Source organism: Lachnellula hyalina (assembly GCF_007821495.1).
Source record: "Lachnellula hyalina strain CBS 185.66 chromosome Unknown contig00205, whole genome shotgun sequence".
NCBI classification, from domain to species: domain Eukaryota; kingdom Fungi; phylum Ascomycota; class Leotiomycetes; order Helotiales; family Lachnaceae; genus Lachnellula; species Lachnellula hyalina.
In genome coordinates, this window is record NW_022157319.1 from 1 (window position 1) to 26,258 (window position 26,258).

General features: G+C 46.6%; 9 protein-coding genes across 9 annotated transcripts; 4 read left to right on the plus strand and 5 right to left on the minus strand.

Annotated features, from left to right (window-relative positions):
* Nucleotides 1-5,143: 5,143 nt before the first annotated feature.
* On the minus strand, nucleotides 5,144-7,615 carry LHYA1_G007951 (putative secreted glycosidase; the record flags this gene model as incomplete). The annotated part of the gene is made up of 1 exon (XM_031152874.1): nucleotides 5,144-7,615. The coding sequence occupies one exon, from the start codon at nucleotides 7,613-7,615 to the stop codon at nucleotides 5,144-5,146; it is 2,472 nt and encodes an 823-aa protein (XP_031001868.1).
* Nucleotides 7,616-8,465: 850 nt separating this feature from the next.
* HQD2 (Catechol 1,2-dioxygenase) lies at nucleotides 8,466-9,481 on the minus strand (the record flags this gene model as incomplete). Its single annotated transcript, XM_031152875.1, has 3 exons — nucleotides 8,466-8,702; nucleotides 8,758-9,190; nucleotides 9,240-9,481. The coding sequence occupies 3 exons, from the start codon at nucleotides 9,479-9,481 to the stop codon at nucleotides 8,466-8,468; spliced, it is 912 nt and encodes a 303-aa protein (XP_031001867.1).
* A 711-nt stretch (nucleotides 9,482-10,192) lies between these two features.
* Nucleotides 10,193-11,452, plus strand: LHYA1_G007953 (Carboxy-cis,cis-muconate cyclase; the record flags this gene model as incomplete). Its single annotated transcript, XM_031152876.1, has 4 exons — nucleotides 10,193-10,340; nucleotides 10,436-10,519; nucleotides 10,570-10,995; nucleotides 11,091-11,452. The coding sequence occupies 4 exons, from the start codon at nucleotides 10,193-10,195 to the stop codon at nucleotides 11,450-11,452; spliced, it is 1,020 nt and encodes a 339-aa protein (XP_031001866.1).
* Nucleotides 11,453-11,912: 460 nt separating this feature from the next.
* On the plus strand, nucleotides 11,913-13,583 carry catD_1 (3-oxoadipate enol-lactonase; the record flags this gene model as incomplete). The annotated part of the gene is made up of 1 exon (XM_031152877.1): nucleotides 11,913-13,583. The coding sequence occupies one exon, from the start codon at nucleotides 11,913-11,915 to the stop codon at nucleotides 13,581-13,583; it is 1,671 nt and encodes a 556-aa protein (XP_031001865.1).
* Nucleotides 13,584-16,255: 2,672 nt separating this feature from the next.
* On the plus strand, nucleotides 16,256-18,027 carry LAC12_4 (Lactose permease; the record flags this gene model as incomplete). Its single annotated transcript, XM_031152878.1, has 4 exons — nucleotides 16,256-16,452; nucleotides 16,494-16,940; nucleotides 17,005-17,623; nucleotides 17,677-18,027. The coding sequence occupies 4 exons, from the start codon at nucleotides 16,256-16,258 to the stop codon at nucleotides 18,025-18,027; spliced, it is 1,614 nt and encodes a 537-aa protein (XP_031001864.1).
* Nucleotides 18,028-18,511: 484 nt separating this feature from the next.
* tdiE_1 (putative methyltransferase) lies at nucleotides 18,512-20,049 on the minus strand (the record flags this gene model as incomplete). The annotated part of the gene is made up of 8 exons (XM_031152879.1): nucleotides 18,512-18,711; nucleotides 18,797-19,059; nucleotides 19,109-19,246; nucleotides 19,293-19,402; nucleotides 19,450-19,578; nucleotides 19,698-19,817; nucleotides 19,869-19,907; nucleotides 19,960-20,049. 8 exons carry the CDS (start codon nucleotides 20,047-20,049, stop codon nucleotides 18,512-18,514), a joined length of 1,089 nt encoding a protein of 362 aa, XP_031001863.1.
* A 1,252-nt stretch (nucleotides 20,050-21,301) lies between these two features.
* On the minus strand, nucleotides 21,302-22,295 carry tum1 (putative 3-mercaptopyruvate sulfurtransferase; the record flags this gene model as incomplete). The annotated part of the gene is made up of 2 exons (XM_031152880.1): nucleotides 21,302-21,356; nucleotides 21,406-22,295. 2 exons carry the CDS (start codon nucleotides 22,293-22,295, stop codon nucleotides 21,302-21,304), a joined length of 945 nt encoding a protein of 314 aa, XP_031001862.1.
* Nucleotides 22,296-22,837: 542 nt separating this feature from the next.
* On the plus strand, nucleotides 22,838-23,299 carry apc11 (Anaphase-promoting complex subunit; the record flags this gene model as incomplete). The annotated part of the gene is made up of 4 exons (XM_031152881.1): nucleotides 22,838-22,979; nucleotides 23,034-23,065; nucleotides 23,117-23,180; nucleotides 23,235-23,299. The coding sequence occupies 4 exons, from the start codon at nucleotides 22,838-22,840 to the stop codon at nucleotides 23,297-23,299; spliced, it is 303 nt and encodes a 100-aa protein (XP_031001870.1).
* A 766-nt stretch (nucleotides 23,300-24,065) lies between these two features.
* Nucleotides 24,066-24,734, minus strand: fkr-5 (FK506-binding protein; the record flags this gene model as incomplete). The annotated part of the gene is made up of 2 exons (XM_031152882.1): nucleotides 24,066-24,444; nucleotides 24,502-24,734. The coding sequence occupies 2 exons, from the start codon at nucleotides 24,732-24,734 to the stop codon at nucleotides 24,066-24,068; spliced, it is 612 nt and encodes a 203-aa protein (XP_031001869.1).
* Between the last annotated feature and the right edge of the window lie 1,524 nt (nucleotides 24,735-26,258).

Genomic DNA, 26,258 nt, shown 5'->3' on the forward strand with positions numbered 1-26,258 from the left:
CTGGAGTCATTACTTCGTGGACGGTAATCTAGGGTGTTTGGCTCAAGGATTAGCGGCTTTGTTGGACCTGTGGAGGGAGTGTCGGTGAGATGGATTCAATTGAGTGGAAATTGACGCCAGAGAAAAAGTCGTTAGGGAGTATAAAAAGAAGAGGGAAGAGAGGGAAGAAGGAAAAGGGGGAAATGAGAAGTGCAAGTAAACGGAGCTAATACAATTCACTGGTGTTCGAGTTAAACTAGTTGTTAAATTATATTTAATATATAATATAGTACTGCCGCTTGCTGCTGCGGGCGGTAGGGAATAGTTCTAGCCTTGAAGGAGCTAAGCGGATAAGGGAGAGATATAAGCAGAGCTTTCTCTCTCCTTTATTCCCTGCTCTCTTTGTTTAATCTATGCCCTCTTTACTTCCACTGCTTGGTTCCCACATTTTAATACTAGTACTATTAATATCAAAGATCTTTTGAGGGGTTTGCTGCGATGCGCGATGGTTGGGTGTTGTGGAATTGCCATGTAGTCATTGTGAGGGAGACTTTTCGGGCCTTAGAACATGCATGTGATATAATAGTAGTCTCGTAGATGTAAAGAAGTCGAGAACTTACCTTAGTGATGCAGAATCTGGAGCTGATACCAGATACTAGATATCCGACTCTATTGTATAGGTAAGGTCTACCATATATCTTTTCAAGTACTAAAAGTTCTTTTTGGAGTGGGAAATAGGATATAAGCTATAGTGCACGTAAGGTAAATCTAGGGGATGTATGCTTAACGCTCACTTCATATGACGACCAACTTAACAAGCAATACAGATATAAACGGTTTTACTTTACTACATAATTGCTCCCCTCTCTGTCTTTTGCTTCGCTTTTGCAACTTTCTTTTCCTCCCTTTTTGAAGCTAAAAACTAGTATGCAATATTTAAATTCGCGTATGCTTTTTGTAAGTTGGTTTCGATGTTGTGTATTGAGACCTTAAGAGTTGTTCTATGGTACAGAAATGCTCTTTGAGACCTTGAAAGTCGCTATAGAAGCAGCCAGCTACGCGTGGTAGTGGCATACTGTAATCCCTTTCTGTAACAATATCTTTTGTTCCCCTACTTTTTGAAGAAGAAGCTTTCGCTTTCGCTTCGGCTTCAACTTCCTCTTTTTCCTTTCTACGCTTTTCCATTTAAGGAGCTTTCTTCCTATCCTCGCATTCCGCACAATCTTCCCCCCGTTCTCCAGCATAAGACTCACGGAACCTAGGACAGCTATCTTCGGGCTCGTCGTCCTCAGGGGGGTCAATGCAGGGGTGCAAGACTGGGTCGGGGTGGCCGCACCACCAGTTGGTATGGACCAAGTGACACATCTGGTAAGTGTGTGAACTCGTTGTTTCGACTTGATGGTTTGGTGGTTTGGTGGTTTGTCTGTTCGATTTATGAGGTGTAGTTGATTAAGGTTGGCAGAAGCATAGAAGGAAGTATTTATAGTTAACTAGTCGAGCGGAATATCTGTTCCGGGACATTCATAGACGCTGGTGAATCATGCACTTACCATGGCATTCATAGGTCAAGTTTGATTCACAATGTATATTATTAACATAATGAATCCAAGACTTTGTTGCCGCTACTAGTGGTTTAAAACCAAGAGTCATCCGAACAACTTAGAAAGGCGGAGAACCAGTTCATATTTCTCCTCTTCTTAATTTACTAATTAATTCAAAGGCCATATTCTTCAAGCAGAGGCAAGATCTTGCGTCCAAAACACACCTAATCAGGGCCAATATCAAATAATGTGATTTGCACACGGTCAATCCTATTAATACGGTCTGCTCAACCACCTCGGACGTTTCGACTCCCAATATTTTGAAATTGCTCCTGTGATTATGGCCCTGGTCCGCGCCACGTCTGCGCCAAGTGTTATATCATTCCAAAAGTCCAACCTCTTCCACCGGCCACTGTAACCATGCTTGCCATTCAGGCCCTAGTTGGTGATAAATGCGAGACAGTAACCTCTTCCTAAAGCCACACATATACCAATGTGTCTCTACCGGCTCAAGAAGTATACAGTAATGTGCTAGTAGAATTAGTGCAGGCGGGTCCCTGTCTTTCAAGAGATCCAAATAATCCTGTGAGACTTGTGCTGGCCTACCAAGGAGTTAGTACCATGTTTTATATAAACAACAAGACCAGGGGTGAAGTCATCGAGAGGCCCAACACTATGAGATATAGATATAGCAAGCGAGCAAAGAAAGAGGTTGGTTTACCAGGCGTGAAGAAGAGCCCACAGTGTAAATTTAGAATGCGAACGGTTGGCTTGCGCCTTTGAAAATGCTTCCTGGAGTTTCATAAGGGCTCCAGGAAAAGGTGAGGGCTTCCCTTCACTAATATGTTTCGATGTTGAATTTTGACCTAGGAAGGGGACTTTAAACAGGAGGTCGAGGCGTGCAGCATCTGTTGACTCCGACTCTTCTGAGCGCGTGCCGGCCATACTGTCCATAAGCAGGGGCGAGAGAGGTCCGGTTAGGATGAATTCCAAGGTGTTCCCGATAATACTACATTTACCCCGTATGAATTGCAGCCAGTCTGGTAGACCCGGTTCATATTCTGCACCAACAAGTAGGAGATTCTCATCTTGATCCTCAGACGCAATGGTATTAATGATGAGAAGGTAGGAAAAAGCAAGTAATGCATTGCATGTGACCTCGGTCACATTCGCTATGGTGGAGCGAAATTCTGGCAAGGCTAAGTTCTGGTGAAATGCAGCAGCGAAGTGGTAGCGCGTCTTCGCTGCAGGGTTTTGATGAGCTTTATGCAGGGACGAGCAAGCAAGGATGCCATGCTTCAAGAAACAGTGATCGTTTGCTAATGTAGGAATTGTCGTCTGCCAACATTGCATACTTTGCGGTGTGTAGCAAAAGTCTAGGCAAGTAGAAGTCCTGAAGTGATGCAGAAGTTCAAGGTCATCGGCGTTCCAGCCAGGATAATCGGCTCTTGAAGTGTCCAAGATGTCTGTTTTCGAATAAATTTCTTTGTTGGGATTCGAGCTCCATTGAAGGTGCGGATCAGGCTTTGAGGCTTCCCCTACTATGAAATATCTGAGCTGATTTCCGCGAAAGAAGGTCTGTAAAGAAACGGGGCGCCAGCGATTGGTATTCATCATTACGCTGTTGTGCACAGTAGCCCAATGGCTCTTCATACGCTTAATAGAAACACATAGATGATCACATCCATCAAGCCCACAAGCATATCCATTTTCGATAGGTAAAAAAGAGACAGGGTCCTCATGTGGTTTGGGGAGAACAACTTGTCCAGGATCGGCAAGATCTAAACTCGCAATATATTGCATAAACTCCTGGCGCTCAGAACGATAAATCCGATGAAGCTCTTTGAGATGGCGAGAGTTGGCTGATGGCTGTATTGCATATTGACATTCTTTACATATCAGGACTCGATGGGCTGGGTGGTAGTAGAGCAACTGAGACGGCTGACGAGTGGCTGAAGGCATTTGTGGTGAAGGGTGCTACTAATCCGCTCCCCTTGGCTATTTCGGAGCGGTATCGTTTGAGGCTTGTCGGGTATTGTGAGTACAGTATGATTATAGGAAGAAATATGACGTTTGATGTTAAGAAGAGAGAGAACGGCACCTGCTGTATTATATGCGAGGTTTGATAAGCAGGTGCCGTTCCTTTATCCCTTGTTGATTGGCTTTTTTGGTGTAGAGACAATAATGACAAAGCAAATCCTTGGTGCCGTTCCGTGCCATGATTGGCTGTCCAAAAAGCCGAGCTGCCTTCGTCTAAAACGACAGCGCGTCTACCAAAACCTCCGTCCAGTACGACTTCTTAGTTATAACCACAGAAACAACAAGTAGTTTTCTCTGGATATTCAATGGCAATTATACACTCACCAGAGCTGCATAGGAGAATCTACAGAGACGAATCCCTCGAGCAGATAAAATCTTGGTTGGAAGAGTGGAGCAACTGGCGTTGAAACAGCAGGAGAAATCGCACCCATAACCTTCACACACGATCAACCTTACAGTAAAAAAATACATCCGAAAAGTAGACAAGGCTATCATTCATAGTGTTCAAAAGCTAGGCATGCATCCATACCAAGAAAGCCCTTCCTTTGATAAAATCCAAAACTTTACACCACCAAAAGTCTGCTCATTCCCATATAATTCATATCCACACGCCATGTCTGCCAGCAGCCATACTGTAATCCATGCATATCATAATCACCCCTCCTCTCTCAAGATCTCCAAAATCCTCTGCAGCCTCCCGATCCGCCTCCTCGCTAGACCTGCGATACAGCATAACCGGCATTCCTTCTCGTCCTTGATCACTGCTCGTTCATACTGAGGACAGAGACTATAGCTCTGGCTCTGGCTCTGTCTCTGGATATTGTCTTGGCTTTCATTGTTGTTCTTATTGTTGTTGGTATCATTGTCGTTGTTGTCATTGTTGAGGTTGAGACACCAGTACTGGTTACACCTGAAGATGGTGGTTTGGCCGTGGCCGCAGAAGGTATTTTGGAATGTTTGTTCGATACACATTATACCACATCACCTGCTATGGCGTGGATGACCTGGGGGAGGTGGTTTTTTGATATTTTCGAGGGTTGGAAACGGGGGTAGGGGTTGAGGTGGTTTACGATATTGGAGGCGGAGGTCTTCATCTTCGTTGTAATGTTTGCTATTGGAAATAAATGACTCCATTATCCTCTGTAAATTGGCTATAATAGTCGGCTTTTCTTTCTTGGTTCTCTTCGGTTAAGAAGGTAGAGCCGACTATCATTTCACATCTTGAAGATTGTACTCCGTAAACACCCCGATTGTATTTTTAGCCCTGCTTTACAAATCTCAGAATCGAAAGAAGGGACAGAGGGTGGATGTTTGAGTGAGAGAAAGGGGGTTGACTTGAGGGCTCGCTTAGGGAACTGTGTCGTGGCTCTCGATCCCTAAATTCTAGGTAGGTACACGCTAGTCCAACAGTGTAGTTCAGGGTGTCACTCACTATGCGCCGGGGCACCCTTTTTGCAACTTTGCAAACGCACATGCAAACGCAAACGCAGCGCGCTTCTCTTCTTCCTGAATTTTCACAAGTCCATTGAAAAGGTTCAATGTGTCAATAACGAGTTGACTTCTCATATACTATACTGCAACACTCACAGCATCCTCGCACTCGCACTCATGCCAGGCGGTGCATCCTCAGCTTTCTGTCCCCAAGCACCCTCCTCTCCCGCAATTGTAAGCACCAACGTCTTCCCCTCCGTAAAAAAACTATGATCGATCCAATTCTTCGTATACGGCAGCCCATCCAACGTCACATTCTGCACATAGATCCTCTCATACCCAGCATCGAAATTACTAGTCTTGATCGTCGCAGTCTTACCGGTGATAGGAGAAGTAACAGATATGGAAGCGAAGAAGGGCGCAGAGATAAAATAGATGTTTTGCCCTGGGTTGGGGAAGAGCCCCATCATGCAGAAGGCGCTGAATGATGCCATGGCGCCGGTGTCGTCGTTGCCTGGGAGGCCGGTGGGAGTCGAGTTGAAGTAGCTGGGGATGTATTTGTGCACGAGTGAGGAGGAGAGACCCGGGCGGCCGGCGTAGTGGGGTAGGAAAACGGTGAGGAAGGAGGGCTCGTTGCCGATGTCTGTTAGGCCGGATGTGTGGAGGAAGTCGAGGCGTGAGAGGAAGGAAGTGGGGCCGCCGAATAGGTCTATGAGTTCGGGAATCGCGTGTGGGACGTAACTGTTTGTATTAGCATTCATTAACAGGTTGGAGGAGAGATAGTACAATTGGTATTCCCAGATTGAGTCTTCGAATGTTTCTTGGGGGTTAGAGGTCAGGGAACAGAAACTATCCAGAGGACTGCATAAGATTGGATCCTGGTAGCCCCATGTCCCGTTCAAATATTTTGGCTGGAAGAACCCTGTAAAGCCAGTGTCTTTGCCATTGATAGAGCTCGTTGTGTCATCCTTCCATAGGTTCTGCCAATTTGTAGCCCGGGAAAGATACTTCGTGTAATTATCATCCTTCCCTAACCCCTTTGCAAGCGTTGCAAGACAATAATCATCGTAGCTATACTCTAGCGTCCTCGAAATGCTCCTCGAATTCGTCCCGAAACCAAGGTAATCATAATCCAGCGCTGGAATATAGTTTAGTCGTTTCCAACTCTGCAGTCCACCTCTTCCTTCTACAGACCAATCAAGGGGCTCATTTTCGGCATCATTTAGCACAGCTTCGTAGGCTAGCTCCCAATCGATGGGCCCATCAGGTGATGTGAGGTTCTTAACGTATGCGTCTGTGAGGACGACATCTGCGTTGGATCCGCCTTGTGTGAATCCTTTGCATAGACTCATGCGGCAGTCTGGAAGCCAGCCGACATGCTTGTACGTGTCGAGCAGCGAACGAACCATAGAGGTCAGGATGATAGGGTCGACTATTGTGAGAAAAGGAAGCTGGGAGCGGAAAGCATCCCAAATGCTTGTTTCATATTCAGCATCTACAACCTTAGAGAGTTGAGACGGGAAGACATACCAGTAGAAAGAATCATAATAAGGCTCCGAGCTTTGCCATAGAGGGTTCTCTCCAGTATAATTTTGCGGAGACATCATAGTCCTGTAAATGGCACTATAAAAGCCCGTCTGAAGATCTTGGCTTGCACCACCTGCATTAATAGAAACCACATTCAACTTATCCCTCCAAGCATCCTCAGCACTCTTCTTTATACCAGCAAAGTCCCACTCATCCCCAGAGATTTCATTCTCAGCGTTACTGCAAGCCTGATCTGCACTTATAAAACTGACTCCAACTCTCGCACTCACAACTCCATTCGCAGGTCTGTCAAATTGTATCCAGCCCCCGGATTCAAGATAGAAAAGATTGATACCTCTCGTTACAAATATCTCCTTGGGCTCACTTCCCGCCCTTGCATTGACCCAGATCCCGTTATCCTTTATACTAGCGCCCTGAAAGTCGGCGCAAAAGTACGAGACAAAGCTACCACTCCCAAAACTAGGGATGAAGGTTCCATTCCCTTTCATGCGACCACTGGAGTCTATGCTTATAGAAGCATTTTGCCGGCTGGCACTAAGGTCTGTCAGATCGAGAAGAATCATAGGACTCGTACCGTTTGATCCCGAGGAAGAGGGGAACGTAAAGTGATACAAAGCAGCATGTTCTGTAACCGTCATCTCGGCCGAAATACCCGTGCTCAATTCCAGTGAGAAGTACCCGGGCGTGGCTTTTACACTGCTCCCTACATATGGCACTTTCCTCTCCGCGATTTGAAACTTGCAATTATCAATGTCGTCCCCAGGACAGACCTGTGGGAATAGAGGAAAGTTCCCAAGAGAGGGATTCCCGCCGGTTCCAGAATCGTGCATGTGTGAGAAGCCCGTTACGTTCGAGCCATCGGTAGAAAATCCAGCTGTGTTTTGCCCGTCAACATCTGCGACAGCTTTGGCCATCCCGTACGGACGCGTTGCGCCTGCAAAGACATTTCCGCCATTGTCGGTGCCGATGAGCTGGTTTACAAGGGTGAGGACGTCAGCGGTGGAATTGGTGGAGTTTTGGGAGGCTACCAGGTGTAGGAGGCATAGTAGAGCAAATTGCTTGAAGATTGAAGCCATTGTGAATAAACTCTTGCCTCAATTGAAGATTCTCCTCCGCTAAAAAGGAAGACGAAGAAAAAAGAAAAGAAAAGGGAACGAAGCAAGGAAAGAAAGCTACCCATAGCAAAGCTGTACCTTCCGGGGGTACTATCCCTCATCCTTCTCACATACATATACCACCTGCAGGAACGTCCGGGATGAAGCCATCTCGAGCGTTGAGACCTTCCGTATTGGACGCAAGTGACGTTTATCGAGATGAAGATCAGAAGATTGCAGGGTGCGATGTGCTGCAATCTAAATTACGACACGTGAGCGGGGTAAGTGAGGGGTAAAAAGCGATGTGATTTGAGGATGAAGCTTTTGTTGCATGTCGGTGATTTATGCCTTTTAATTTATGTTATATACAGAGTTCACGGTATTGGGCAGATTTACTGAAAAGGGAATCTTTAGTCTACCTACAATATGACCTACAGTACCTAGCCTAGGTAGTTCAATAGTCGATGCCGAAATGTCCGACACGAAGTGAAAGATTTCCACTTAAGAGGCTTTTCTGCTATGGACCAAACGACAAGTTGTTTCTTGAGGTCAATTCATTAGTGGCGAATCAAGGAGTAAAACCTGCATCGCGGTATTATGTGGGAACGATCAAAGGTCACAGTCGTACAAGGCATTTCAAACGGCAAAGTATGGTACGTGGAATAGATAGAACCTATTTCATTGCAGAATGTAACATACGACACAATGCTCCATATATACACCCAAATACAAAACGCCAGCTTTCATGAGCCATAAAATAGGCAAATCAACTCGAGACCATCATAATAGTGTCAGGTATCGCCCTCTTATCTCCGCCTTTCAACTACATCCTCTATAGTCTTGGCTCCAATCCGATCGTAGTCTGAGATACAGGCGAAACACCAGAATATGATTTCGGGGCAAGCTTCACATTGTATTCCAAATCCAATTCTGCTTTAGGATCGTCTTTTCTTGGGAGGAAGTCCACAACCAAATCATCCTTCACAGCGAAAACGGTATCGGTCGTGAGGTATGGGTCGTCTTTGGGGAAGATTTGTGTGGTTACGGGTTTGAAATCATCGTGGGAGATCTGCAGAGGGAAATATTAGTCGCTGCTCATTGAAGTAGAGTGAAGAATAGCTTACCATGAGATGAATATGGGCAGGGCGCATAGGATGGCGATCCAACAGCTTCAGTAGCACACCAGCTGGCCCATCAGTTGGCAGCGAATAGGCAGTAGGCTTGAGGCAGTAAAAGTGGTATTCGCCATTTGCATCTGTCCTGAACTTTCCTCGCAGGTTGTTGTCTGTTTGGTTGTCTGGGTCTTGGAAATCGTATTTGCCGTTTGACGATGCTTGCCAGATGTCAAAGACTGCGTTTGGGATGCCTTTTCCGGTCAAGAGATCGGTGACCTTGCCGTGCATGAGAGCAGGGTGTCCGCCTGGGGCGGGGTCTTGGATAATGCTTCCGCCGAGCTCGCGGAATGGTGCGTTTGGTGACCAGAAAGGGCCGAGAATGGAGGATGATGTGGGACTAGCTCCATCGGTGAACATTGCGTGTGCAATTTCATCGACAAGGCTGGAAATGGTTATTATCAATGTTAATGATCTGGGAAAATGCTACTTACGATTCGAGTCCAATAACGTCCGAAATTCGATGTCCTTCATTTCTGACTGGAGTGCTGGCTTGTCCGATCGAGTTGACGAACTTGACTCCCATCATCCACTCATCTGGAGTGAGCTCAACTTCGCGCGCGAAGTCATGGATGTGCTTAATGAGAGAGCTAAGGACTTCACGGCTTCTTGGGTCGGTCTTGGGACCGATGGTGTCAATGCAATGTTTGGTGAAGTTGGGATCGAATCTAGACATGATGATGGTGGTATCTGGTGTCTGGGGAGTATGAAGAGGTTTGTATTGTTGATCTGACCTGAATGTAATGAAGGATTGGATGGATGGATGTCTTGATAAGAGAGATGGGATGAGGAAAGAAGAGTCCTACCAGTGGGTACCCAGACCTTTTAATGAAAAGCCCAGCGAGCCGGCGTTAAAGTCAAAGACGATGGACGGAATGAACCACCTTTGCATGGTTGAAATGCCTCCTACCCCTCCTCGTGGGTGGTAAATTCAGAGTGGCGGCATGTCAGTCGGCTTCTACCCTCTTGAACGGAACCAATTGGCATTCGTTGAATTCAGCTGGATGTGTGTGTAGTCTGGCGCAAGGGGCAAGTTACGGATGTATATTCTGCCGTTTTCTCTCCCCGCATTGGCTTCTCCACTACTCTGCCACTCACTACGGAGTACTGTACCTTACTCATGCAGTATGGCCCCACCTTCTACATCCAGCCATTAACAGCTTTCGTAATTCTCACCCGCCTCTCCTTTTCGGTTGCACTTATCGGCATCCGTTCCATTCCTAGGGACTGTGGAAATGCTCTCCGCAAGCAAAGTAGAAACATCCACGTAAGTTGCGACTTCATGCATAGAGCATTACTCAGGCGTCCAATTCCTGGCCTCATTTCAACATCATATCCCATTGCCAAAGATCATTCGAGTTCCTTTCATTCCAGCTCACGCTGCACCATGTTACATCATTTGATGGTGGGGACATGGACCCCACCAGGAGCTATTTTCACTTTCCAATTCGACGATGAAGCCTTGACTCTAAAGATGATCAAGAGGACTACAATTCCAGAAGACGAGCCAATTTCATGGATAACATTTGATGCAAGTTACTGATTTGTGTTGATTTCTGTATGTATTCAAAGAACAATTGACTGACCCTCCTCTCCCAACTTTAGCATGCCAAAAAGAATATCTATGGAGCTGCGATGAAGAAGTGGTCCAGTTTCACTGTCAAAAGTCCAACTGAGATTATCCACAATGCTTCACATCCAATGGGTCATGATCGTGAGTGTGATTCCAGATCTATCACATGGCTTTTTCTCATGCTTCATCAGCAAAGGCTGCAAGTTCGGAGACAAATACAAGAGCCATCTTTGTACTCGCAGCAAACAAACCCCCTTTCAATGTTTACGGAAACCCATTCTATGATCATGCTGGCTGGGGTAATGTCTTCTCAGTCAACCAAGACGGAGCGCTGGAGAAATGTGTACAGAACTATGAGTATATGCCCAAGACTGGGATCCATGGTATGGTGTTTGATGCCAGCGAGGAATATCTCTACTCTGCAGATCTAAGGGGCAACAAAGTATGGACACACAAGAGGGATCCAGAGACGGGTCACCTGGCTCTAGTTGGATGTTTGGAAGCCCCGGATCCATTAGATCATCCTCGATGGGTGGCTATACATCCGAGCGGAGCTTATTTGTACGTTTTGATGGAGGCAGGGAACAGACTGGCTGTCTATGTCATTGATGAGCAAAGTCATTGTCCTGTATTTACTCACATCACATATCCTCTCATTCCACCAGGCAAGCATCCCTTCTTCTCATGGGAGAAAACAGCTAATGTGAAATAGGTATCCCAAATCCAGGTGGCAAACTATATCGCTCAGATGTTGTGTTTCTCTCCCAAAGTGGGAAATACCTCTTTGCCACATCCCGAGCCAACAAGTTCGACCTGACTGGCTACATTGCGGCTTTTGCCTTGGGACCAGCTGGGAATATTGAAAGACAAATATGTCTTAATCCTACACCAACAAGCGGAGGGCATTCGAACGCTGTCAGCCCTTGTCCTTGGAGTGATGAGTATCTGGCATTGACGGATGATCAGGAAGGCTGGTTGGAAATTTACAGGTGGAAGGATGAATTCTTGGGAAGAGTTGCCCATTGTGATGTGAAAGAACCTGGATTTGGGATGAATGCAATTTGGTACGATTGATGCAATATATTTCGGATTGGATAGATAGACATAGCCGATATATACCGAATTGATATTCTCTTCTATGTTTGTGAAACCTGAGAAGACAACCGACCTAAAGCCGGGGTTTGACCCCAACCTCAACCTTGAAACCCGCAAATCTACGGAGTACCACTTTCACTATAATATATACTTCTCGTAACAAACTATATTTCATTTTCTGACACGTGATGCGCAGACCCCTGTCATTCTCTTTCCCGCGCAAACTCCCGCGTTTTCTCCCCGCACCGACGTAACCAGCATGGTGGGGCAGGACTTTGGAAATGGGAGCAATTCCCGGATAAAGATTCTACCTGTACCTCTTTCATTTCCGTCTCATCCTTCAGAAGTTATCCCAATAAATTTACATTGATTGAAGCAGCCGAAAGTCCAGAATCAAACGAGAATCAGACCATCGTTGCATCAACCCCCAGTAAAAATAATGGCACCTACACCCGGCATTCTTTATGTGACGATGCAGCCCAAAGCCGGGCTGCCCATCTCCCAATTCCATGACTGGTACAACAACGAACACGGGCCTTTGCGTGTCCGATTACCTTTCTTCGAGAATGGCTTCCGTTATCGTGCGAGCGATCTAGAGGGCAAAGATGCTTCGGAAGCGAAACCAGAATGGATGGCGATATACGATGTCACGGATATGGAAGAGATGACCAAAGAAGCATATCTCCGCTTGCGAGGTCCGCCGTCAAAAACGCCGAGGGAGGCAGATACAATGGCGCAGATTCATGTTGACCGGAAACTTTATGATTTAGTCGAAAGTAAAGAAAGTAAAGAATTCCGGAGGCTGGAAGAAGTAGAAAACGAGGGGCAGGAAAATGTTATGGTTGCCGTATTTATCGACTTACAACCTGGAGAGGGCATGGAAGAGAAATTGAATAAGTGGTATAGAGAAGAGCATACTGAGATGATGTCGAAAGTCCCAGGATGGCTACGGACACGTCGTTTTGTTACATCCTCGATTGACCCTCAAGCTCCTGCCCAATACCTCGCCTTGTACGACTATTCGCCCAAAAATGGATTGTCGGGAGCACCGGAACTTGAAGCTGCGAGGACTACGCCGTGGGCCAAGGAGGTTCAAAGCAAGGTGGTGAAGGAGATGAAACGGCGAGTCTACAATTCATACTACACATTCGGCCCCGCACCACGATACTTCTCCCCAAAACTCTCGAATTGGAACTCCACAGATCCTCAACATGCCTATATCACCAAAACCTTCTCCACATCCGCATTCAACGCCCCAGCAGGCGCAATAGAATCCTACATCACTACACCCGACGGCGTGAATCTTCCCTACCGTCTCGAAGGCTCAGCCGACCCCTCCGCACCCCTTATAGTCCTCACGAACAGCATCCTTGTAACCTGGGGAATATGGGACAACTTCCTCTCCTCCTTCTTCTCGAACCCGACAAACCAAAAATACCGCGTCCTGCGCTACCTCACTCGAGGCCGTTCCTCTGCTTGCGGCACAAAACCGATTACCGTAGATGTCTTGGCTTCCGATGTGATTGCCATCTTGGATGCATTGAGAGTCAATAAAGCAGCAGCCATAATCGGTGTTTCGCTTGGCGGCGCCACTACTCTTAACACGGCGTTGAAATACCCAGACCGAGTCGCGAGTTTCATCAGCTGCGACACCTCTTCCAAATCCCCCGCTGGGAATAGCAAAGCATGGGGCGAGCGTATCGCGATCTGCGAAAAGGAAAACGCTGTTTCTATATCTTCAGGCGAGACAATCGTAGGTAAAGAACTGGCAGACGTGACCGTTCGCCGCTGGTTCGTGAAGGAGAATCACGACACGCCTGAGATGGAACGTATCAAGGAGATGGTCGAGACGAATAGTTTAGATGGCTTCAGGAGTAGTGTGAGAGCGCTGTTTGAGTATGATTTGAAAGAGGAGATGAAGAATAGTAAGGTGAAGGGCATGTTCCTCGTTGGGGGCGGCGATGGAGTATTGCCAGGTACGATGAAGGAGATGGCGAGTGCATATGGGTCGAGTGGTGCTGAGTACAAGGTTATTGAGAATGCGGGACATTTGCCAATGGTTGAGAAACCAGAGGAATCTGCAAGTGTTGTTACAGGGTTTTTGGGCTGAGATGCCTTGAGCTCGAAATATAAATTGAATCATTTATGTTAACTACGTAGCCGTGGAAATTAAATGCACATTCTCAAAGCAGGAGAGTCTTCTAGTGATTGCACATTCGTTTTAATTTTACTCTCCAGGTTGCCAATTGTTGAGCCATTGATAGTTGTGACCTCGTCAATGGCATTCTAGTCCAATCTTTCGTTCCTAAAAGTACTTTGTATTCGTAGCGTGGCAAGGTTCGCGCTAGACTGGATTTAGCGGCCCTCTCATAACTTGCCTTGGCCTCTTTTTATTCCCTAACGCCTCACGTCCACGACCTCATTAATATCAACCTCGAATGTTTGCTTCTCCGTCCAGTATATAGAGCGCAAAGACTAAGCAGTCAACAAGACATTTCTTCCTAATAACGTTTCGTTTCTGACACCTCTTCGAAGTTCTTTCAGCCAGGAGTGGGATTTCAATACCGCGTGCTGCTTCCCCTCATGTCTGTTAAAACCCTTAACCTCATCGAGTTTGTTATTCTTCCCAACTGCTCAATCATCATACCCGATCATCTTCATAGAGCGAAGCGGGGTATCTTGCTATCCTATCTGCGTACTACTGCATCTAGGTAACAATGGGACTATACTTCGTACTTTAGAGCGCGCCACACGGTATCGGGCTGCTGCCGTTGAAATTACAAAAAGGCTTGATCGGAGCATCAAGGCCAACCTTCTCAACGGTCCCACTCTATGAGACTGTAGATTGAGAAAAGAATAAATGGACTGCGCACCCGATGTTGAAGCTTGAGCCTCAATTGAGACGACATGAAGATTTCGCCAATTTAATAATGATAAGAGCGTGGTGGCTTCAAAACTCTGTCAAAACCCCATCTTATCCCTCAGCATTGTCATTTTGATATTGAAGGTCTCAAGTTGAGTTCTGTTATAAATATTTCCCTCGCCGATCACGATCAAAGGACCGGACGGCCTGACCCGCTCGGGAATTCCAATGCTATTCGAATGGGATGTTTCGGTCACTTGACGTTATCATGGTGAAATAATGTGAGAATCATTTTCACTGAATTTATGGAAATAGGTCATGGCCTTACAAACTCTATACACTTGCAGCTGGCGCCATTATTCGTGGTCCGAGAGTTGATCAGGTTGGAATTTTGGTTTCGCAAGTACACACCTTCCACCAGATCTAGTGATTCTTGGATCCGAAGGTATTCTTAGTGCAATAAGACCTTCAAAACAAGACATGCAATACAGGACAAAACGGGACCCATGGTCGGAAGCCAAACAACTCTTCATCAATTGGCGTTTGGAATGAGATTTATGCTTAAGACTATCAACCAACATCTCACAACATTTAACGCCATCCTGTTTTCATAAGATGCGATATCAGCTTCATTGCGAGAGTTTGGATACGAGAACATAGGACTCTGCTGGCCTCGTGGAAATAGGCAATATCTAGCCCTCGATATCCGACTTATGTATGCGGTCAGTCTGGTAATGCATGGCTGGAGAATGCAGACATCTAAATTCTTAGAACATCTCATGCTCTTCGGATGACTGTAAAGTCTAGCTTGGTGTGGCTTCCGTTTCCAAGATGTTTTGGTTCACGAAGCTATTGCTTTGGGAACCAGCAACTAAAATTGTACGGTGAATTTTGTTCTGTCAGTCTTACGATATCAACACGAGATCGTCTCAAATATTGGAAGTCCAGTGTGGAGTATACTTATGGGAGGACGCGCCTTGTATCCGTATCCGACCCGTGGCCGCAGCTGACAGAAGCCCATCACAGGTTACGAGGACTTTACTCGAAGTCCAGCCGCAGGTCCAGATCACGTACTTCTCACGTCTGATTGAATATCTCTTCCTTCATGGGTGTGAAAATACTTCCTTCAGCCAAATATAAATCTGAAGGGAATCTCGGGCCGTGTCCCTATCGCTACCTGAAACAATGGCGATATTGGATGGGATGGGAAGCCGCATTACATGTATCAAACGCTATTCATCAGGCGATCCCTAGATTGGATAATTCGCATGCGTACTATACTATGAAAAGTGGGTACCTTTCGATTTCGCGGAGTAGACCGAGATTGAACACTTTCAGAACACCAAATTCTTCACCGCAAATACAAGAGGTGCGTGAGCCAGAGGCGATGCTTGTTAGTCCACCTTCTAGAAGTCCTTGATCTCGTTTATCCGATTGATATTTGTCGCTTGATGCTAATTTCTGACTAGAGCGGGTATTAAGGATAAATGCCTCGTGAACAAGAACAGTTAGATCCAGATTTAAGTTCCTGGGGTTGACGCACGGTTGCTCTCGGGAATTTGCAACTGTTTCCTGATACTGTACGTCGTCTTGATTAGCTCCCCAGGTCCGGAACTGGGGTAAATGGGGATTCTGGAGAAATAAGCTGGGATGTGGAGCCGAAGAGGCTCCCACGCATGTCGTGACTTGGACTAATGGCCTTCGAAAAATCGACCCAGGACCGCCACTGCACGTTTCTTCGAGATCTTGCGAGGGTAAAAGCGGTTAAATGAAGGGATGAAGGGAAGAAGTAAAATCGACTCTTTTATACAAAGCCTAGGATGGTAAGATATATATAAGTCGGTACGTCCCCAGGTTTCAAAGGTCTCCATCCAGAGTTCTTTCTCTGACACCGGTCATTCTTCTAGATCATCGCCAAAATGCCTTTCTACACGGCAACGAAGAAGACTTTCGAGCTTGGGGGACGGGAGTTTCCCCGTGTGACATGGTACAAGGACCCCGGCATGAGAAGTCTGTACGTCGCTTTGATGTTTGCAGTCCTCACCTCTGCAACAAATGGATATGATGGATCTATGATGAATGGTCTCCAGGCCTTGGATGAGTGGAAGAAGTGTGCGTATTTATTGTTCAACTTCAGAACACCCATATTAACTATAGCAAAGCATTCCATAACCCAGATGCTGCTACCAGGGGTCTTTTAAACGCTATTATGTCTGTCGGATCGATTGTCGCCCTGCCCGTCACTCCCTACATAGCCGATGGCTTAGGCAGACGTGTTGGTGTCATTACAGGCTGTGTCATCATGGTTATTGGCGTGGTTCTACAATCCATTGGAGTCAATATTCAAATGTTTATTGCCGCCCGTTTCCTCATCGGATTCGGTATTGCGATTGCCCATGGTTCAGCACCACTGCTGATTGCAGAGCTTGTTCACCCCCAACATCGTGCTATCTTCACAACCATCTACAACAGCACCTGGTACTTTGGTAGCATTGTTGCTGCATGGCTCACTTATGGTACCTTTACGATCAAAAACGCGTGGTCTTGGAGAATCCCATCAATCGTTCAAGCACTTCCTTCGGTTATTCAACTCATTGCCATCTGGTATGTATACACCAGTTGGTGTCAAATTTATGATCTTTATCTTCAGCTTCTAACACAAACTTAGGCTTGTTCCCGAATCCCCTCGTTATCTCGTTGCCAAGGGAAAAACAGATAGAGCGCTTCACACCCTGGCCAAGTGCCATGCCAACGGAAATATCGAAGATGAACTAGTCCAAATCGAGTTTCGAGAAATTCACGATACCATTAAACTCGAGCAAGAGTTTGAGAGCAATGGATGGTTTGATCTCTTCAAGACTGTTGGAAATCGACGCCGTCTTCTCATCCTGTTCACTCTCGGTTTCTTCTCACAATGGTCCGGCAACGGACTCGTCTCTTACTACATGAGCGATGTCCTTGGAAAGGCTGGTGTTAGTAACAAGAAGACACAGTTGGAGATAAACGGTATTCTTAATATTATCAACTTCCTTACAGCCGTTACCATGTGTTTCTTCATCGATAAATTGGGACGTCGCCCCTTGTTCTTGTTCGCTACTGGGGGAATGTTCGCCACTTTCTGTGTCTGGACCATCTGTGCAGCTCAATTTACTCTTCATGGAAACCCAGCCGCCGGGTATGCCGAGATCGTGTTCATCTTCATCTTCTACGTCTTCTACAACTCGGCCTGGTCTGGACTTTTGGTTGGATATGCTGTTGAAATTCTGCCGTACAGACTTCGTGCCAAGGTAAGCTCTCTTATGCTCTTTATCTCATCTTGAACCTACTAACGTAATCCTAGGGCCTTACTCTCATGTTCTTGGCCATCGATCTTGCGCTGTTCTTCAACTCTTACGTCAACCCTGTTGCCCTCGACGCTCTCAACTGGAAATACTACATCGTCTATGACGTCTGGCTCTTTGTTGAGCTTCTCACCGTCTACTTCTTCTATATCGAGACTCGAAACACCCCTCTCGAGGAAATCGTCAAGTTCTTTGATGGCGAGGCTGCTATTCTCGGAGGCGATCTAGCGACTGAAAAATCGAAACATTATCTGGTGGAAAAACTTGGGAATGATGCTAAAATTCTGCCTTCCGTTTCCCATCGAGACGTGGAATCTTCTAGTCATGAGGGTGTGACCAAGGAGGGTTAGATGACGGTAGGCCGTTGTGGGTTATAATTATAATGAGGCTAGAAGTGCAGGTGCATGATAGTTCGAGAATGTAGGACTTGGCTTAAAGTGTACTGGAATAGTTTTCAACTTCGCTCACAAAGTGATAACTGTGACCAATCCAGTATCAAGTGATAAATCGCCGTGTTATAACGCCTCTAATTAGTATCTTGTTGTTTGCACGATCCTTAAAATATCCTCTCACTCCATCAAGGGCTCGAATTCAAACAAGCTGGTACTAAATTTTTCTTGATAAAATTTCGAAAGCTTCTAAAGAACTGTGAAACCTCCATGGGCCCTTGCTGTGCTGGTTAGATACAATATCATGTCGTGTGCTAAAAGGTGAATTGTAAAAGGCTAGGAATGACCAGACCCGAGGTCGCAGACAAAATAAACGCAAGGCTCTTAAAAAGCTGATTTTCTTTACTATGACTCTAACGGCTTGCGACCATATACTGTACGGCTATCATTGATCAGCATGAATAGATTGGTTGAATGGAAAGACTGACATGTTCCAATACGAGTGGATTCTCGTATCCCTGATTTCATTCCTGACATTCACGAGATATGCCTCGACCTCTTCCACACTCCAACCACAAACTCTAGTCAAGAGTGCCATGGAAAGGCCTCCCACGCCCCAAACCAAATTCTCACACGTCCACATCCCTGCCATCATTAGCATCAGCTCGCCATACTCTCCCAATACATCGATTGGGCTTAATTCGTCTTTTCTTGTCTGTCATACACATACCTAGCTCTTTAAACTTAGGGTTTTTCGGCCACTTATTCATAGGCCACACATATATTTTCTCCACGATATCCGTATATCCCACACGCTCCAGCTGTTCCTTGTAAGTAGCCGAAACGTTCAAATCGCGCCCGACTTTCTTGCTCGCTTCCAGTAAGAGTAATATCCATTGCAGCATGGCTGAATCGTCCTTCATGGTCCCGTCGTCGCAGCAGATGGGCACGGTAATGTCGGATAATTCTATATAGCCGCCTGGAACTGTATTTCTATGATAAAGTCAGACTTGGTTTTGTGATAGGGGTCTTTGAAACCCACTCAAAAGCATGCTCGAAGAATTTTGGCACGTTTGCGAGGGAGCCGGTTACCATGCGGGCATGGATGAGGTCAAATTTCTGGGAATACGTCCAAGGCTCCTCTGCATCATCGATTTCGAAGATAACATTTGCTGGCAGGCTAAGAACGTCAAAAAGAGTTACAACTGTGGTTTAAAAACACTTACAAAGCGGGTTGAATAGGGCTGAGATCAATTCCTAGAACCTGGGTCTTGTTAGTAATATGAAGATTGGAAAACGGAAATGTTCCTTGCCGTTGCTTCAGGATGTTCATCGCCTAGGCTTGATTAGCTTATACATTGCAACGAGTCGTTTACTGCCAACCATAGTCAATGGCCCATATTCCCGTCCCCGTACCCACGTCAAGCACACGTTGAACTTGGAAATCTTTATCAATAGGACAGGACAATAATTTCCCATCGTAACACAAAGTATAAACGTGATGTTGAAGATCTATAGTCATCAGATTTGGCAGTTTGTCGATCTTGCTGCTTACCTAGCCTATCACTTTCACCCTTTGGTTAAAGTCAATCAATTTATCCAAGTTATCAAATTCAGCCTCGAAAACTCACTTCATCATTTGGGTAAAGATACTGGCCCTCTTTGTACGAGTGATAAGTTCTCCCATTCTCTTCTCGGTGCTTCATGATACTCGACGATAGAGAGGTCGTCGAGCTAGCATTACTAGCGGTCTATCAGGCTGTAAGCATATTCAGTTTGTGAGAGGCACGCTCGAGGCTCACATCGAATATTGCAGAGTCATTATCTCGGTCATTATCAGCCTGACACAAATTTAAGCCAGCTGAAACCTAAGAATACACTCGGCAGAAGTACCTCAGCCTCCAGTCCTACTTGTTGAGCAGATGGGGTTGTAGTAGGATCATGGATTGGGGGAGACCGTGGAGGTGAAACGGTTGGGGCCATGATACGGTAGTATGAGGCGAGAAACAAACCAGACCAAAGGCTTCAGAACGTGGGGCAGGGCATAGTCTGTGTTCATGTAGTTCACCAACGTAACAGTTTCTTTGCGCCTAAAAAGTAATATGTTTAAGTGGCGCGATGCGATTCGATGCCTCGGCGGGTGTCAGCCGGGCCAGGTGGACGCATCGCCGTAGGCTTATATAACGTCGCATATATATTCTGCCTCTTACTGGTTCGAATCTCGATTTGCCATCCTTCTCTGTGTTTCATTCGTAAACTTTGCTGCGCTGATGCGTGAATCACCTTCTCGGCTTTTGCTCCTTACAGGAATTATAGTACTAATTCGGCGTAGTACATGAACCCTTGCGGCCCCGGATAGAGGGCTGTAAGCGCCCGCTTCTTAAGTGCCGATGTAGTCCATACTCCAATCGACCCTACCTTCCCGTACAACACATGTATAACACACGTGCTGAGATGTGCTCTGTACTGTACGTGAACTAATCCCAAGATGTTTCATCCGCCTGTTGCAGAATCTCCGTTCCGAATATTCTATCACTTCTCACAATTGTGGAGCAAGTATTGGCTGATCAGCGACTAATCATGCATGCACCGGCTTGTCCGATACGCTACGTTCTTATGCTATACCTCATCTCGAATGTGATATCGGTTGAGAAAGCGACCCGAAGCTTTGGTATAAATGAAAGGCTGCCCGGCCCGTACCCGGACTGGTCGCTGTTCCTACTCCATACAAGTGAGGTGCCGAATATGGGATTCTGACCGTGGAAATTCCTGTGGGAGGGAAAAGGGGATGTCTAAGTAGTGATTGGGGTTGCCATTTTGGCCTCATCGCTCAGATGGTGAACACATCTGTGACTACTCTCATTCGTCTGGATGAGAGCAGAGTTCGTTGGTTGCCGAGGTGCATTGCAGGTGCTGGTTCCTGGGATGAAACAGCTCGACAGCCCAGGCTTTTTGGAGAGCCCATGAGCGAGCAGATATATGATTAGTCGCTTGACCTAGATGCTTTTACAAATAGCCTCCACAATCCGCTCACTAGAGCTGAAACAATAAGAAAAGTGCCATAAAAAGGTTCACGTACTACCAAAAACAAAAAACGCGATACTGCCATACTCATTACCGGACCGCTAATGCCCGGGCCCAAGATATCATGTACAAGTAGTTTTCGAAAAGAGGAGAGGGTTGAGGTGTCCATCAAATAACAGCGCTCAAATGCATCAAAAATGACTATTGCCCCTTATTCTTCCTTGATTATCAGTCCATCCGAGGGTGAAGTTCGTTGCGCCCATTCCCTACGCGTTGTTAGCTGTCGTATTCTGGAAGCATGGCAAGATTACTTACGTCCAGCTGCCATCGTATACTCTGCGCTTGCTCTCGTCTCCATACCCAGCTTCACTCAATGCTGCGTCAATGACTGCTGCAGTGACTCCTGTCCCACAACTGCTTATGATCGGCTTATTTGGGTCCACGCCCTTGCTCTCAAATATCTTCTTTAGTTGATCTCCAGGTAATATCGTCTTCTTCACGGGATCCAGCAGGTCAGATACCGGCACGGAAATACTGCCAGGCATATGCCCCGAAGAAAGTCCTGGCCTTGGCTCGGGGTCCTTTCCACTCCATCGGCCTTGAGATCTGGCATCCAGAATCTGTATGCCCTCGGCACCCTCCTTATTATGGTCCTTCGCAATCTCTTTGACTTCCTCGAAATCAGCAACCTTGGTTTCATCAAACTCAGGAATCTGGTAAACGCAAGTATCCACATCCCAAAACTCCCCACTTTCCGTCGGATATCCCTCCTCCACCCATAGCTTAAAGTTATTCAGAACATGAACAGAATTGTGTCCAAAAGCCTTCAATGTCCAGCCCACTCTCGGCGCACTAAAGATTCCTAATTCTTGGGAATCATAAACAACCACCGTATCATCCCTCCGAATACCCAACGCACTCATCGACTTGGCGAAGTCGGAAGCAGAGGGTAGCATATGAGGATACGGAGACCGTTTGTCGATTACACTATCTAGATCGAAGAAGCGTGCATGTGGAATTCGCTTTTCGCGGAAGGTTTGTAGACCATTGCGGCCATCGTTGGGGAGGAACCAGGTTGCACAGAGCGCTACTGTCCGTGGAGCGGTAGAAATCTTGCTAGGAGGATTCTTCTTAAGGGCTTCTTGCAGCTCTGTCGGAGAAACAAGGTAAGAGGAGAGGCTTCTTCGGGAAGTATGGGATGCCATCTTGAGGTGTAGAGAGTGAGAGTGGCATTGAGGCCGGAATTGGCGAGCCCCTCTGCTTAAGAGAGCAACGGCCACCATGGCGTGCTATGAGTGGGGACGGTTATTGGGGGTGCATGAGAAAGATGGGGTTGAATTGACAAGCTGTAGAGGAGTTGAGGAATGGAAAGTGAGGGAAGCGGGAATTGAAGCTGTAAATGTAGATTTGAAGTTCTCGTATGACAAAAAGGAAATGGAGCTTGAAGGCTTGAGCTTGTTGTCAAAAGAGGGGTTTGGTTGGTTGGTAGATTCGAGGGATGGCAGAAAAGTGGTGGTGGTTGTACTGCACTATTACGGCGTAGAGCTTCGCAGATAAGGAAGCTTCAAGCACGTGAATACGGGACAAAGCTAAAGTCGCGACCACGAACAGGGCAAAAGCAACCACAACATCTTGGAATCTCTACTTCCACCACATTCAAAGCTTCAACTCTTCTACGAAAGCTTGCAAAGCTTAGAAACTGCCATAGGAACATATATCTGGTCTTTACCCCCCTCTTTTTCTCAAAATGAAGGTCAGAATCAAGAAATGGAACGCGGTGGCTACATGGCGCTGGGATATTCCCGACGACGATGTTTGCGGTATCTGTCAGGTCCATTTCGATGGCACATGTCCGACGTGCAAATACCCTGGAGATGACTGCAGTTTGCGTAAGCTTCTTTGTTTATATTTGTCGAGTTTAAGTGCTAATATCTTGGACGCAGTCTCTGGGAAATGCGGCCACAACTTCCACATGGTGAGTCAAGCTCTCAGGCACCGACTTTGGGGTTGGACTGATCTAAAACAGCATTGTATTGTGGAATGGATCAAACAGGATTCTTCAAAAGGACAATGCCCGATGTGCAGACAGAGTAAGTTCTCTTCTAATTTCCTCAAGGCTGCGAGATGCTAATTGAACCTCGCAGAATTTGAATGGACTGATAATCCAGCCATGGACACACCGAACGGACCCTCCAGTCCTGCCGAATGAATACAATTGAGTCATGATGTTGTTTTAGCGTGGTGTTTGGGTCTACGAAGGCGTTTGGAGGGAATATATATTTGATGGCTTACGAAAAGGGCACGGTTATGAGTAGCATTAAAGGGTCACTTAATGGCAAAGGAATGATAAACTATCGTCTAAACTACTGAGAGTTTAAGGTCTTTTAATCGTGATATGCGTTTACATATTTACATACCTCAGTTAAGTGGCTCATCAGGCCTGTCCGTCGAGATCATTCCGTACCAATATACCTGGTATAATTTGTTTTCTTGACGGCTAGTATTGCTCCGACGTAGGCGTCATTTCGGGCGTTGATATGCAAGGTTCAGTTCGTTAAATAGCATAGGACAAATGGAAAGAAACCTACAGGTTGTCCCGTCTCCGGCTTAGGGTGCAGCAATCATATCTCAAATCCGAAGCTGAGAAGGAACATGCTGGTAGGTCTTGTAAGAATTTTCGATTGTAGAGAATGGATAAATACGTAAAGAGATCAATTTACGAGAGTTCAATGCAGCAACTAAGAGCAAGAAATCGAGGGTAGGGGAGGGGCAAGGAGACTTTAAATGGTGAGGACTGTCAATGTAAACACTGGAGGTTAGATGACAAGGAATTTTCGTTCAAGACATCACTTGCAAAGAACCATAATCGCTGAAACCAAAAGTTATATGCTACGAGCAACCCGGCAGATTCAGCATTACGCATATGTTACACCAACCCCAATTCCACTCCCCACAAACCTCTTTTGTACCTTGATTTATAATTCGTTGTGCTCCTGTCCATCGCCGTCAGTGTCAGCTAGGATAACCTTGGCCGCCTCAGCAGCCTCGGCAATTTTACTCTCAACAGCGGCCTTCAAACCTTCTGTTGCTTTGCTCGCGACGCTGCCTACAGAAGCGGGTTTCTCGATGATGCTTACGGGTGCTGGGACGCCCTCGATGCCCATTAACTCTGTCTCGAAGACTGCAGGTGGATCATCAGTATAAGTCCTTGTGTGCAGAAAGAGAGGCAAGGACGTACTCAAAGTACTCTTAGCAGGGATTGGGCCCATGGCTCGATCACCATAACCAAACGCAGGCGGGATGGTAAGAGTTCTCTTCTCGCCAATGCACATGCCCAACAGGTTATCATCCCATCTAATCCATTATCAGCATCAATTGATCTTTCCCCAAGCTTTCAAATGTATGACCGACCCTTTGATGACCTGCCCGTTACCAACAACGAAGCTCAACGGGACTCCTCGATCGTAGCTGGCGTCGAATTTTTTGCCATCGCTGGCCAATGTTCCCTTGTAGTGGACAGAGACCTTGTCGCCTTTCTGACTCTTTCGCTCGCACTCCACAGCCTTTGTGACTTCGATCTTGACCTCGTCCGCGGCGAGGACAGCGGTTACCAGAGCGGCAATTGAGAGGATGGCGAAACGCATTTTAGGTAATTGAATTGGAAAACTAGAAGATGATGGTGGTGAGTGAAGTGTGCAGCTTCGGGAAGGAATTGGCTTACCTTGGAGATGTGGACACGTTGAATTAAGGTGATGATGTGCGGCCAGGTCCAGGTTGAACTGGATTGAGATATTACTTCTGCAGGGGTGGTTGTTGTTCTCTTGGCATGGCACGGTTCTGGTGGGTGGTTGTTTTTGACCCTTGGACCCTTGAGGAAGGGAGGGGAGAGGGAGGTAGCCTAATACAGTTAGATTGAGGGGCCAACGTTGATTGGACCAGCACTTTTGGAACACTTCTTCTTCTCTTCTCCAGAATCTCCACGACTTCACTCCTCCACAGTTCGTATCCACCATCCTCACCGACGACAAACTTGGCTTCACCCTGCAGGCCACCGACGTCTCTTTTCCACGCCGAGTAGGACTGACTGATCCAGATGCAGACAGTCACCAATCACGGGGTTTGAGTCACATCTCGAATCCGGCTTAGTTCTGAGGCTTCACAAGGCTGCAACTCTCTTTTGGGTCTGGCTCCGTGAGGTACCTACCCAGGTAGTCAGTCAGCAGCTTTCAGCTCTTCTGCCATCTGTTCTACCCCCCCCCCCCCCAAGGCAACCACGACCATGGCGCGAATGCTCCCTTCCCTTGGGTTTCAATACCCCATTGCCGCCGAGTGTTGAGGGCATCGATTCCCCATATGGCATCAGTTTGCTTGCCTTGCCCCGTCATCCAACAACAGCCCTGTCTGTTGAGAGAGCCTCAGGAATAGCCCTACCGTCCATACTGCTCAGCCACATTATCTATGTTCATCAGGAATCACAGCACGCGGCAGTCCAGTGGCTTGGTCGAAGATTCCGTACGCCAAAGCTATTCACCGGCGGCACAGCCCAGGCCAAATGGCAAGCCGAGTACAGGTCTCTCTACCCCTTGCGGCAAAGAAGCCTGAAGCCCTTAAGCTTCTTTTCCCCCTGTCACATTCCCCCCCTTTTTTCTCTCTATTCGGCATGCCAACAAACTCACCGAATCCTGACTCAGGAATCCTGAGTCATTTGAATACTGTTTCTGTCAATTGAGAGCCAAAGTTGGCGCAGTCCTTTTCCAATCGGACCCATTCATGCCAGGCACCATCATTCTCAGGGGAGATATGGTCTTGTTTCGTCCTATCTGGATGCTTCGCCTTGAAGTTCTCCAGGCTTCCAATCGGGGCTGTTCATCCTCCATTGCATATTCTTAGACTTACAAGTATAAGAACTCTCTCTCCGCCCAACTATGAAGAACTTTGACAAGCAGCATCTACCTCAATTCCAATTACAACTCACGCCTTCTGTCTCGGCTTAATCTTTGCACTACGCAAGCAATCAAACATTCAAGTACCTTTTTCGGCTTCCAACGTAAAAGACAAACCTCCCCACTCGAAAAATGTCTGACAGACGTTCTTACTACACCTCGAAACCCATCATCCACTCACGCGATTCGTCCAACGATTCCCGCACATCCTACTCGAATAAGTCT